The following is a 14,272-nucleotide window of genomic DNA, read 5'->3' on the forward strand; positions in this document are numbered from 1 at the left end:
CTGGAGTCAGCTGCATTGACTGACAGCGATCGAGATGTGGGTTGCATGCTTCATCAGTGTATATGTGGCTGAAAGAAAAGGTCTTTCCTTTATTTGTGTACCTTTTTAATTATTTTCCGAGTCCTTCAGTTTTCTCTAAAGTCTGAAAAGCTCACAGACCTTGGTGCGCGCTGCAGCCGTCCACGCCACAAACCCTCTTCATTTATTTGTATTCCTTGCTCAATTAAGTTTCGCTGGATAGAAAGGCAGTGTCATATCTCCGAGCCACAGATCAAGTGAAGTGGCAATAAACATTAGCCTTGAATGAATAGTGACGTTTCCCTTTAGAGAACTCACCCCGGCTATTTAGTCTCATTCACCTTGTGCAAACTTCTCAATAAAAGCCCCCTTTACACGTTTCATTAAACGCAGCGTGAAAATCAAGTTATGATCCGCTGTGACCCGGACTGCAATCAAAATAAAAGAGGAAAATTAGTTACCATTAAGGGCAGGCTTGTAAAGACCAGCACAGTGTCACAGATGTCTCTTGTTCCGTGGAGTGCCGCCCGCACAAGGTCTCCAACCTGAGATGTAATCATCTCCCAGAAATGTGAAGTCGCTCAGGGCAGCTGACCTTGAGCGGGATCGAGAGCCCCGAAATGGAATTTGGAAAGGTCTTGAATTGATTGTCACTGGAGATTTGGGGATATGATATCCGTGTTCCTCCTCCTCCTTCTTTCTCACGTCCGGCTAACTTTTGGAGAAGAAGATACCACGGATGATTCAGGCGTTCGGGGGGCCGTCCCACTTCCTGTTTTTGTACCGAAACTGGCCGCCCATCAGCCAGGAGTGCAGCAGGTGGCGCTCATGAGTGCTTTACCTGCTTCGAGACAAAACCATGAGATTATATTTAATTTGCCGTCAATCCTGAAATGAAACAGGATGCAACAAACAGCTCGGGGCTCGAGCTCTGTGTCTTTTTGCGCAGCACCTGCTGTCCAGAATGTTGGAGAAGCCTGATTTTGGCGTGCTGGTTACAAATATACCCAGTGCGGGTGTGAAACAAGCTTTAGGGCGTCAGGGCGTGCTACCTGTGCGCCCGTGCACCTGAGCAAACAGATGTCATTCCCTCAGGACCGTTGCTGTGCAGAGACGTCATCAGGAGCTTTCAGTGTTATCGGTCGCGTCATGGCTGACGTAGAAGCGGCCGTGCACAGAGACTCCTGTAAAGACAAATACATGCCACACATGTGACTGCCTGCAGGGCGGATTCAGCGGCGGGCGAGCCTCTCCCCCCTGTTAACACATTTGCTGTACTGAATGGACGATGTATTATTAATGCAGTGGCTTCATTTAATTGGGAAATCACACAGTGCAGCCACACTCTTCCTTTCCTTGTGAAAAATGACGATTAAATTAGATCTCAAATTCATTAATTCCCGTTCCTGCTTGCCCATTGTAGCTCCGTTCTTGTGGAATATTAAAATATTTCATCAGGGAGTCGTGTTTTGGTCTTTAAAGTGATTTACCTTTGGTGCACGCGACGCTAGCGCAGCCACATCCTGCTGCGGTTAATATCTGCGCTCACCAATTCTGCCTTTAATTCCTCGGCATTGTGCGTGCGTCCTCGCAGAGGGCAGGAAAAACCTGGGAAATGCATAATGTATTGGCTTTTGGCGAGCTGAGGCGGCGGGCTTTGTCCAATTACCTGCACCCAACACCAATTAGTATGTAAGGGAAGGAGGATGATGAGGGGTTAAAGTTTAAGGGGGTGATAATGATGAAGCTGGTGCCGATGGGGTTTGGCCCCGCACGTCAGCGGTGTCATGCCGACCCCTTCCTCGCGCCCCCGCCCGCGGTGCTCTGGCGCTCCTCTTGGACATCCATAGATCATTAATCTAAATGGCCGGTTGCCGAGGGGATGCGAGGCAGTTATGGACTGTTTTAATGGTAAACGGTATTGAAGACTGCACTCTTACTCTAACGACGAGCACGTGATAACAGAGCGCACTCCATCACGGCGCTGCGCCCCTCTGTCTGCTTCTTCATTGATTTTAAGGCAGCATGTGTTGTTGTGCATGAGTGCTGGCTGTTGGTCGCGCTGCTCTTTGCATGTCCAAAAATTTCCCTCCATTTCTTGCTGGCTTTGTCCTGCTAAACTCAAATGACATCTTTTTATTCATGACTGCCCCGTTCCATGAATACTAATTTGAAAGAGCTGGATAAGTGGAAGCAATATGGTGGGAAACCTCGCCTGCCCTTTCAAACTAGTGTTCATTAAAATGAAGAAGAGGTCATTTGGGTTCACTCAGGCTCATTTCTTAATGATGTTTATAATGCCAATCCTCACACTCTAATAGAGCTCATGGCTGATTTTAAGGGGCTCCTAACCTTCCCTGTCTTTCACTCCTATCTCCTGTCTGTGCAAAGTTGTGGCAATGTATGAGAATGTTCTTAAGTGTCCTACGCCTGGCTGCACGGGACGCGGCCATGTCAATAGCAACAGAAACTCCCACCGAAGGTAAGAGCTCAGCCCGGACCCAGCGCCTGCACCCCTCCTTATTTCGGTTATGTTACTGTTGGACTTACTTCATGTTTTTGTACTATGGGACGTATTTCGTTTTTGTTTTTTTTACTGTGGGACTTATTTCGTTTTTGTTTTGTTTTTTTTTACTGTGGGACGTATTTCGTTTTTGTTTTTTTTACTTTGGGACTTAATTCGGTTATTTTACTTTGGGACTTATTTCGGTGATTTTACTGTGGGACTTATTTCAGTTATTTTACTGTGGGACTTATTTCGGTGATTTTACTGTGGGACTTATTTCAGTTATTTTACTGTGGGACTTATTTCAGGTATTTTACTGTGGGACTTATTTTGGTTATTTTACTCTGGGACTTATTTCAGTTATTTTACTCTGGGACTTATTTCAGTTATTTTACTCTGGGACTTATTTTAGTTATTTTACTGTTCAACTTTTTCATGTTTTTTTTTACTGTGGGACTTATTTCATTTTTGTTTTTTTTACTGTGGGACTTATTTCGGTTATTTTACTTTGGGACTTATTTCGGTGATTTTACTGTGGGACTTATTTCAGTTATTTTACTGTGGGACTTATTTCAGTTATTTTATTGTGGGACTTATTTTGGTTATTTTACTGTGGGACTTATTTCAGTTATTTTACTTTGGGACTTATTTCAGTTATTTTACTCTGGGACTTATTTTAGTTATTTTACTGTGGGACTTATTTCAGTTATTTTACTGTGGGACTTATTTCAGTTATTTTACTGTGGGACTTATTTTGGTTATTTTACTGTGGGACTTATTTTGGTTATTTTACTGTGGGACTTATTTCAGTTATCTTACTGTTCGACTTATTTCAGTTATTTTACTCTGGGACTTATTTTAGTTATTTTACTGTTCGACTTTTTCATGTTTCTTTTTTACTTTGGGACTTATTTCAGTTATTTTACTGTGGGACTTATTTCAGTTATTTTACTTTGGGACTTATTTTAGTTATTTTACTGTGGACTTATTTCGGCTATTTTACTTTTGGTCTTATTTCTTTTTTTCATACATGTTCGATGGATTCTGTTTGCACCCTTCGTGTCCTTTTTGCTTGATTTAATTATCCTTAAACTCGTTATTTTTTCTGTCCTCTCACATTATGTTTATGTGGAAAACATATGGAGGACCAACACTGCCATATTGAAAAATAAATGAGTTAATCAAAAAAGCTGATATGTCTTTAAATACGTAAAACTTAGTCTGATGTGGGGTTTTTTGCTGGCTACCTGTAGTCACACTACAGTGAAAATTGGACAGCAACTTAATTGCAATCAGTTAAAATTGGTCGTTGCCTGGTGTTTGTGTTTAATCTTTTTGACCAATGAGACGCACAGGCCTTACCATGCAACACCCTCAGCCTCTGCTGGGAGGCAGCCTGCCTCCAAACAACAGCAGCCCGACTCAAAGAGACTGGCGAAGGTTTTACTTACAAACACAGACGAGTTGCAGACACGCTGCACTCACCTGAGTCAGTCTGCAAGCATCAATTCCTGTTTCACATCTGTGAAGTTCTGACTGGACAGTGAATGTAAGCAGTTACATGACAACATGACAACAGTTTCACCACTTTATCAGAGTTAATAGGTGCATTATAAGAGCTATGAATCTTTAAAATTTACACAGAATGCACTTTTTGAAATTTCCTGCAGTGAAACGTTGGTTTCTGCTCGTCTGCGTCACAGACATCCCATCATACCAATGCTGTTAGAGAAAAACCCTTCAGACTTTAGATTAAATGTTGCTGTGGTATCATTAATTATAATAATGCTGATTGTAATGGGGCCACGACAGGGCGCTGACTGAAGGTCCTCAAAAATATTCAAGTTGCACAATGAAAACCTCAGAGGCTCTTTGAGTCGTTACTTAGTTATTTTTGATTATAGCAGTTTTGGTCTTCCACAGATAGCCCTGCCTGGATCGCGGGACGTAATTAAAGTAGTCCAGCTGCCATATTTTAGTTGAGCCTGCTCCGAATGCAGCGGCTCGGCAGCATAAATCATTTATATGCTCGCGGCGGGAAAAAATGGCATTCGTCAGGTGCAGGTTTGGAGGGAGAAACCAAAATAGCAGGGCGCTCGTGCCTGTCAGACGGGGCGAGGTGACAGTGAAAGAGGAGTGTCACCCACAGCAGATGCTCAGGGAGTCGGGCGTAGCAACAGCCATTAGCACCTCTCTGCCACTCAGCCGGGGTGACGGGAGAGGTGCAGACCTGGGAGGACCAGAACGCCTCCCCGCCGCGCTCGGTGACACGGCGGCAGCGCAAAACAGGCGCGCGGTGCAGACGTGGAGCAGAAAGAGCTGATAGACGCCTCCATCGGGTGCTCCTTCACACTTCCCCATCTGATGCACCCTGATGGCAGGTGCTCCACGCTGGCTCCGGGCCATTGTCACAGATCATTTTTCCAGCGCTGCAGCTGACAGCCTGGATGGAGAATAATCGGGGTTAAGGATAACAACATGAACTTTTGTCACATTTGGTCAGTTATTTGTCAGGAGGAAGTTGCGCTGCGTTTCCTGTCAGCAGGTGTTTGATGGAAACGAGCACGTTTGTCCATATGGGAATTTCTATTCTGAGAATGATTTTAAGCTGTTCAACCAGAAACACACAAGCTGTTACTGACTGTGTTGTTACTTAAAATGCAAATTCATTAATTTTCCTCACTTTTTAACACTTTCTGAACTACGGTAGACGCCGCAGTCGACTGTCTGACAGGCAGATGTGCTCGAGCTGTTTTCAGCCCGGCTGACGCTCTGACAGGCGCTCTAACGAGCCCGACGCTTCGCGGCGTGTGCGTTCGTTGTAACACTTTCACCTATCAAAACGCGTCCTCCACCACCCGCTCTCTCTTTGCAGTCTGTCAGGGTGTCCCATCGCTGCCGCCGAGAAGCTGGCCAAAGCCAAGGAGAAGCACCAGAGCTGCGACGGGCCCAAGTCCAACCAGGCGTCCGACCGAGTCCTAAGGTAGTATTCACTCCACACCCCAGAATTCAGCACAGCGTGTTGTGAATGCAGCGGCAGGCGGGACGTGGCTTTGTTCTGGTTTAAGCAGAATAAAATGCTCTTGTCATGTTGGAACGTTATGTTCTTTCTTCACGTGCATCCTCTAATTGAGACTTGACGTCTTCCCCTTTTTTGTTTCATGCTCGTGTTCTCCCGTCCCCTGAGAACACATCCAAGAGACCGCATGTTCATCGCTCTGCTCGTCATGGACGCTTTATAACATTTAACAAAATTGGCCTCATTTATCAGAGCGAAGGCAGAGCTTTTTGAACGAGCGCTTCTGTGATAGTCATGAAAATGCTGTGATGAAAAAGTCACAAGTAATTGTACGTTTTATATTTATATCTAACTGAACATCAGCAGTTTAAGATCTTGCATTTCATTTCTTCTCGGTCTCCGATCGAGGCCATAAACACATATCAGATGATGAAAGCATATCAGAAGTATGCAAGAGAAATAAAAGCTTAAATTTAATTTAGCTGTTTTTATTGTCTACGCTTGAAAAATACTTAGTGGGATTATGTTTTTGAGAGAGCAGAAACATCCATGCTGTGGCACATAAAAGGCACACGTCTCCATCATCCAGCCCCACCCTCCACCCTCTAACCCTCCGGTATTCCCATCTTTCCCTCAGTCTGCCCATTTGTAGCCGAACCCCAAGTTTCCTCTCCTCCCCCCGTGGGCAATGTTGAATGCCTCGGTCCAACTTCCACCCCCTCGTCATTTATTTTCCAGGCCAATGTGCTTTGTCAAACAACTGGACTATCCACAGTATGGTTACAAGAACAATGTTTCCACCAGCACGCCCCGCTCCAACCTGGCCAAGGAGCTGGAGAAGTACTCCAAGACCAGCTTTGACTACAGCGCCTTCGACGGCGGCAACAACCACCACGTGTACGGGAAACGGGCCATCGCTCCCAAAGTGCACGGACAGAGGGACACGTCGCCCAAAGGCTACGACGGTACGACAAACTCTTTGTGTTTGTGTGACGCGTTTTCTAACACGCCAATGTTCCTTAGGGAGAGACGTCGGGACCACGTTTAACATAATAAGTAAAGACGAATTTTAAAAGTTACTGAAATGAGTTTTCAAAGAGAAAAAGATTCAAAATAGACAGAAATTCATTTTCTATTCATTTGGTTCAGTTTGTTAGTAAAAACACTGAAAACCAGTAAAAACTGCACGTTTTTAAATAATACACACTCTTCACTGTTACAGTGTAACAACTAGGGTGGGTTTTTATAATCGATTTACCGATTAACATCGATTCTGTCCTGGATAACATGATATGGATTCATTAAAATCCTGAATCGATTTTTTAATATAAATTTATTTTGCCCGAAACGACAGAATCTCAGGTTAAACCTCAAAATTTCAACAACCACCAAACAGTAAAACAGTAACTGAGAGCAGGAACACGGATTCTGCACAAAGACGTAAACACAGCGCAGACCCAGTCGGGTTGAAAGCCGCCACCTCGCTGATTCTGATGTTTCGGCGGGTCGGCGCTTTGTGTTCACGCCCTTTTTGCGCCGATTCTGAAGCTGCAGGTTTTATCTCTCTCCGAACAATATTGACCGAACCAGCAGCAAAAGAAGATCCAAACTACGCTTCACATAAACATGGTCATGAATTCCCTTCTAGTTTTGCTGTTTTGCTTCCACCAGGATAAAATCACACTTCATGCACAGCTCTCTCTCTCTCTCTCTCTCTCTCTCTCTGTACTTCAAGAACAGTTTCCCGTCTAAAAATCTGTTTTCTGCATTATTCGCTTGCTTGTTACGCACAAGTTGTTTACAACAAAACGCTGTTTTTTGAGAAAGCCTCATTTCTGCCGTTCAATACTGAACAAATTTAAACTTTTTAGAATTATGCAAAATGCAAAATGTTTATTAATAAGCGTCTGTAATAAAACCGCTGTAACTTCAGAGGTAATGTTCATGTGTTGATTAATGGTTTTCTTTCATTTTTGATCTACTGCAGAATATTTTTATAAAATCCAGACCAGGAAAATCACCTTCATGTGTTTTATCTTCAGCTACTTTGACACAAAGGCATCTGCTGTGATGCTCACACCTTTGATAAAGTCTTGCGAGTGTCAGCTTCCTTTTTATAGATACAAAAATATGTAAATGTTCTGATCTGAATTATAATATTTCTGACTGTCTGAGGCAAAATTTCCCAGATTCAAATCGAATTGAATCGAATCGATTCTAGAAATCAGTGACGATACCCAGTAACGTTACTTAGTAACAACCTTGAGACTCAGTGTAGCCCCGCCTTCTCCTGCTTCCTGCTCAGACTTTAGCAGCAGAATAACCTTCATGTTTTATTCAGACCTCAGAGCAGCGACCGAGACACAAACTCATCAGGAACAGTTCACCGAGCTCAGAGGTCAGCTGACCTGGAGGCTCCAATCACATCCTGCCCCCTGCTGCTAATTAGCAAGAATGCAGCACATGTGAAAATTTGCCAAAGTGAAGATTAGTGAAATAAAAATCAGCAAAGTTTCACTTTATATTTTTGAGAGTTCCTGAAATGTGGACGGTGCTGAAACCTTCAGAGCGACTAACTCTGCACAAACTTCTCAGTAACTTCTTCGCTCTGCTGAGAAAGAAACTGTAAGAAACAGTGAACCCTGTGAGTTTGTGACATCTGCAACACTTTTGTTCGTATTTCTGCAAAAACTTCTGCTTCTTCTTCTCCTGTTGAATTTCTCGTATGCATCCGCAGCCAAACGTTACTGCAAGAACTCCAGCTCGGCCAGCAGCACCACCAGCACCTACGCCCCCAGCAGCAGTGGCAGCAGCCTGAGCTGTGGCGGCGGCGGCGGCAGAGGGGGCGCGGGAGGCGGCGGCGGGGGCAGCAGCGCCAGCAGCACCTGCAGCAAGAGCAGCTTCGACTACAGCCACGACATGGAGGCCGCCCACATGGCCGCCACCGCCATCCTCAACCTGTCCACGCGCTGCCGGGAGATGCCCCACGACATGGCGGGGAAGCCGCAGGACCTGTGCTCGCAGGTAGGGCGCCGCCACGAGGTCCTTTAAATGCACCTGTGAGGTCAGCAGTCTTACTGAGGCGTCCGCCCGCTGATTTCACACTGCCGCGCATGGAAGTAGAAGATGAAGGCAGGAAGTCAGACACAGGAACAGCTTAGAGAATCAATACAATTTTCAAAATAAAAGACCCTAAGCGCTGCTGCTAACATGCTCCCGGAGTGATGCGAACTTCTGCGACGGCTCGAGACCGACGTGCACCCGCAGATTATCTGTGCGTCAGTCACACCAACGCTGACAAAGACACACACACACACAGACACACACACACACACACACAAACACAAACACAGACACACGCACACACACACTCACACACACACACTCACACACTCACACACACACTCACACACACACACTCACACACACGCACACACACACACACTCACACACACACACACACACTCACACACACACACTCACACACACACACACACACACACTCACACACACACACACACACACACACACACACACACTCACACACACACACACACACTCACACACACACACACGCACGCACACACACACACACTCACACACACACACACACACTCACACACACACACACACACTCACACACACACACACGCATGCACACACACACACACTCACACACACACACACACACACACACACACACACACACACAGCCTGTGTCTCACACTCAGCTCAGCGGGCAGTGTTTTATTTTCCGTCTGGGGATCAGATAGGCGCAGTTCGAGGCCCCGTTCGACACGCCGTGAGTCCAGTGTGTCATTTCTGAGGAGATAAGGTGACGGTGTTCCCGTATTATCTGCGCCCGGACGCTGAGCCGGAAAATGGAGGCCGGAGACGGAGCGCACAGCGGCGGGCTAATGCTGGCTTAATGCTAATGCTGACAGCAGAGAGCACGGCGGCGAAGGACAGAAGTGAGAATAAAGGAAAGGTGGCAGATTTGTAAATGTCACAGAGGAGATCGCACAGGACTGTGGTGTGGACGGTTCTTTATGAAGCTTCGCACAAACACCACCTCCTCCTCCTCCTCCTCCTCCTCCTCCTCACGTCGTACAGCACTGAGCTCCAGCCTGACCGAGGCACCTCCACACTGTTCAGCCAGTCAGAGGCGGAGCTTTCGGCGCCTTTTACAGCTCATTATTACACAAGCGCAGGTTTTACAAAAGGTCACTGCTAACCACTTATGCAGGTCACAGGGCAGTGCTGTAAACAGAGACACCCTGCGAGCGGCCACCTCCTCCAGCTCCTCGGAGGCATGCCCGTGTCCTGCGTCTGCTTTCCAGTACAACATGCGACACACCTCAGATAGAAGCTACCCGGAGGTTTCCTGGTCAGATGAACCCCCGACTGTTTTCTACTCTAGTTCCTCCTGAGTGACCCTGCTGCTCCTGTCCTCCATCTATCACGTCTGTAGGAACAGTACCAGGAAAGCTTCACCACAACAGACCAGCACAGCGCTCCTCTCTCCCAACTTATTAATAAGAACCAGAGAAGTTGAATCCCTTTATTTGGGGCAGCGACTCCTCCCCAACCCAGAGTGGGCGGTCCTCTGTTTCCTGGTTGAACTTGATCTGCATCTGCCAATCACTCTCCTGGTAGCACCTCGCACCTTAGTCTCTGTGCCAGCTCTTTGGCTCAGGCAGGAAAAGCACGTTTGTGCACATCTGCATGTAGAAGGACGTGGACCAGCCTCGTGTTGCCATGCCGACTGAGATTGCATCTATAACACGTCGTGTTCGTGCTCGTCCTGTGGTCGACATGACAGCTCTGTGGGCCGGAGGCTTGGGCTGCAGACTTCCTTTGGCTCTCTGTGATGTCATAGAGATCTGCTATTCAGCTCTGTTGATGAGGGGCAGCCAATCACAGGGACGTTGAAGTCAGCTGGAAACGTGTCACGTTATTATTGTGCATAATAATCGCCGTTTGACGCTCGCAGAGGTCTGAGAGAACCAGCGAGCAGAGCGAGCAGCGCCGCTGGTTTTATTTTAAGAACTGGAATTAGAGGGCGGAAATAATGTGGCCAGAACTAGTCAGCGACCTGGCCCCTTTACACCCGGCATTGCCATGGCAACAGAGGCCAGGGGTCACAGGGGGGTTGGGCGGATCAGGAAGGCGGCCCTCTCTACATCTCATCCTCGTTAACTCGATATGAAGGGGTGGGTCACGTTAATTGGGCAGTGACACACAGTGCAACAGCTGACAAGGAGAGGGCGATGTGCTGAGCACGCTCACAAGGGCGACAAGTCAGCTGCACGCACGGCGAGCCACGTGGCGCCGCGGCCGTGCCTCGCACTCTTTGTTTGTAACCACAGCAGCACAAAGGTGCAACCAGTAAAACCAGTAAACTTTCACTCTTACTTACAATCCACAAGACTTTCATCCAGATCCGGTTCTAGTTTAAAAGCCTTTGTCCCGGGATGCTCCGTGTTCTGGGATCACAGCAAAGAACGGAGAAGCAGCCCGACGGGTGATGGCGTTCAGTTACGACGCCTCGGACATGAGCGAGGTTGTGTGGAGCCCCCTGTGGAGGGCGGAGGAGACTGCAGCTGTAGGGCTGCGTGAAACCTGCACAGAGCCTTCATGTTTTATCTGACAGGTTTTACTCCCAACAAAACACAAAATTCATGAAACAGACTGAGTGAGTCAGGGAAGCTGGGCTGTGTGTGTGCAGCATCCAGAGGACTTTAATCCCAGAGAACGAGCTTCAGGTTCCCTGTGGGGACTGTGTTCGTTCCCTTGTTGGATTATTCTCGTTGTTTTTCCTGTTTGTGTAACAGACACAGTGGAAAAGTCGTCTTTCACGATTTCTTAGTGTTTTGCATATTTGTTGAGTTGAGCTCCACACCAGCCTGATCGCCGTGAGACGAAGTGAAGCAGGCTGCAGATCAGTTCATGTCCTCAACGAGGATCCAGAACACACGGCCTCAAACACGGCGTCTGGATTCAGACTGTGGTGCACAGAGTGGGTCCTCCACAGTGACGTCATCACAGACACTGACTGCACCATTGTAGTGAGGTTCAGGGGGCAGTTACTTTTGCACACAGGTGTGGATCCCTCAGGTTTTCTCTGTAAGCTGATAAATCTGCAGAAACTAAGAAACATATTTTCCACACGACCCACAGAGACAAACACGAGCTGCACAGACGCGTCCTGCAGGGAGAAGCTGGGCTCGTATTTCAGCTGTTTGGGGATTTTTAGGAGACGGGACTCGTGCATGATTTACTCTCTGTTGTTCCCCGTGTGATGTTTCCTCCTCGGATAAACGAGCCTGCAGCCGGTTTGTTGCAGTCTCCAGGTCCGAGTCTTCGTTCCAGTCCAGTTCTGTCTCTATTTTTGGGCGTTGTTGCAACCGCCGCTGCTCATCACCCCTCCCTAACCCTCAGCCTCTGCTCCCCCCGCGATGTCCGCTCACATTAGACTCACACCGACACACAAACGCACACAAACACACTGCAGAGTGGTGGGATGGAAGGGAAGAGAGACGGAGACAGAAAGGAAGAGGGATGCGCTGACGACCTCCTCGGCTTTTTGACCCTCTCCTGAATCTGTTGCTCTGCTAATGTTTCTTCCCACGCAGACTCGGGCAAAAACACAACTGGAGCTGTTTCAGATGTTTGAACTGCAGCTGCAAACTTTTCTTCCTCCTCAGTGTTTCGCCGTCTCCGACCGTCGAGCCTGAAAATGTTTGACTGCTGTTTGACGCTCTCTCTCTCTCTTTTATCCCTTTCTCTCCATCCCCGCCTTTTCATCCTCCCGACTTTAAACGCACGCGCACGCCGACCCCGCGCACCCTCCAGAGTCCCGGTCTAGATGTCGATGAGAACGGTACGTTGGACCTGAGCGTGAGCAAGCGTCTTTGCAGCGGCGGCGCAGGCGACTCGGTGCTAACGCCCCTTGAGCCCATGTCCCCCCAGAGGCAGGCCGCCCTGCTGGGCTCCCGCTGCTACGGCATGGGGGACGCGGCAGACTGCTGGGACCTGCCCGTAGACTACACCAAGATCAAACACATAGACGAGGACGAGAAAGAGGTAAAGGGGTCACGGCCTAAAGGTCGCCGAGATCACGTCTGTCTCCATCTTTGAGTGTTCGTGACGGATGAGCAGGAGGGTGAGGGAGGGGAGCGGCGGACCGCGGGCGGCCGTGACGCTGCTGCTGATAATTACAAGCAGGCGTGTGTCTCTGGAAGCTGATAGACCACACAGTTGGCATGCGTCACTTACGCTGTCTGCTCAGCGAGGCTCAGCCCAAATTATCTCCCTCCAAGCCATTGATTCAACACTCCGTCTCCAAGTCAAACATTTGCACTGCCGTCTGATCGTCTTCGAGGTTTCTTACCTCGCCGTCTGACTCGCTGTTATATTTGGAATCATTAGAAAGTCGTACGAGGGGGATTTTTGAGGGAAACCTAATGAATCTGCATGTTAATTGATGTCAGCGCCGCCGTGCGCGGAGTTACCGTCTCTGTTTGCGTCGTGCTCGCTGCACGCTGGCTTTCTGTTTTTACATTTCGCTCCTCTCCAAAAATGAATTATGCAAAGTAGCACCTTGGGAGGGAATCGGAATAGCTCATCTCATCAAAGAACTGCAGGAAATCAATGCACCACTGCTGCGACGGGCGCATGCATGTACAGTACATGTGCCTCTTTTGCTGTGTGTGAATATTCATAAGAGTGTGTGTGTGTGTCTCTTTGGGAGTGTGTAGATGCTAGCCTACTTTCTGCATCTATGCCTGCGTCGTTCCCCCGCGTGGCCGCCTCGCAGCCTGCGCTCCCTTTAATTGGCGAAACTGGCTGGCCCGACCCAGCGTCGCGCACCCTGAGACAGCTTGAGTGCTGGATAATTTGGGCTGTATCTGGACCTGTCTCTTTATGGGCATTACTGTACGTACACTGCAAGCACTGAGGGAAGGAAAAGAGGATTTGCATCCACGGCTGTCGAGCCCCGGCCGCAAGCACTGCAGACAAAGGCCCACAGAAGGCAGGCTGCGGCGTGCTGGCGCTTCACCGCAGTGCCATCTAGTGGCCGAAAGCTGCATCACGAGGGGGCCGACTCCCTGAGCGTTCTCACCATGAATGTGTGCAAAGGCACGAGGGAGGCAGCGCTTCCTCTCAGGGCTTACTTCCTGTCAGACTGACAGCGATGATCGTTCGACCCACACGTGACCACATCGAGCGCGTCCTACACTCACTTTGGTTTGTTGTGTTTTATCAGACGTCTCCTACATTTTAAGATTTCACGCCCGCTGAGAGACGAGTTTACGAGAGGAGAGGCGCTCCTCAGACGAACGTGTGCGGCTGCTTCAAAATGAATTCATATATTTGAAACTGCTCACGAAGGCTGCGATCACACGGCGAAGTTTGTGCAAGAGTGAAGCTCAGAGAAAGTACGGAGGATCGAAACTGCCAAAACAACGGAATAAAAAGATAAAAAATGATCCAAAATAAATACAGGAATTAAATAATTTATAAATATATAATTTATTGATATCTGTGTTTTTATTTGCTTCTTTAATTGTTTCCAGTTTATTTTCCAAACACACAAAAAATATACAAAGAGTTTGTTTGTGCCTCGAGGCTACGGAGGACAGGAACGGCCAAAATGAAAGAAATGCAATAAATATATTCATAATGTCAGTGAATATTTTATCAAATGTGAAAATCATTACCTTTGT

At 47.7% G+C, this 14,272-nt stretch overlaps 1 protein-coding gene across 11 annotated transcripts in view; it reads left to right on the forward strand.

The window, feature by feature from the left end:
* Positions 1-14,272, forward strand: part of myt1lb (myelin transcription factor 1-like, b) — a 116,481-nt gene that overhangs the window by 89,662 nt on the left and 12,547 nt on the right. For 9 of the 11 annotated variants that reach the window (XM_087832699.1, XM_087832697.1, XM_087832698.1 and 6 more), the window contains 5 exons: positions 2,410-2,500; positions 5,400-5,507; positions 6,282-6,508; positions 8,281-8,567; positions 12,399-12,629. In XM_087832699.1, the coding sequence (XP_087688825.1) occupies positions 2,410-2,500; positions 5,400-5,507; positions 6,282-6,508; positions 8,281-8,567; positions 12,399-12,629 (944 nt within the window). The remainder of the gene's footprint in view (positions 1-2,409; positions 2,501-5,399; positions 5,508-6,281; positions 6,509-8,280; positions 8,568-12,398; positions 12,630-14,272) is intronic. The other 2 variants (XM_087832705.1, XM_087832708.1) reach the window with 2 other exon arrangements.

Source organism: Neolamprologus brichardi, chromosome 19 (assembly GCF_056152115.1).
Source record: "Neolamprologus brichardi isolate AB-2024 chromosome 19, ASM5615211v1, whole genome shotgun sequence".
Lineage (NCBI taxonomy): Eukaryota > Metazoa > Chordata > Actinopteri > Cichliformes > Cichlidae > Neolamprologus > Neolamprologus brichardi.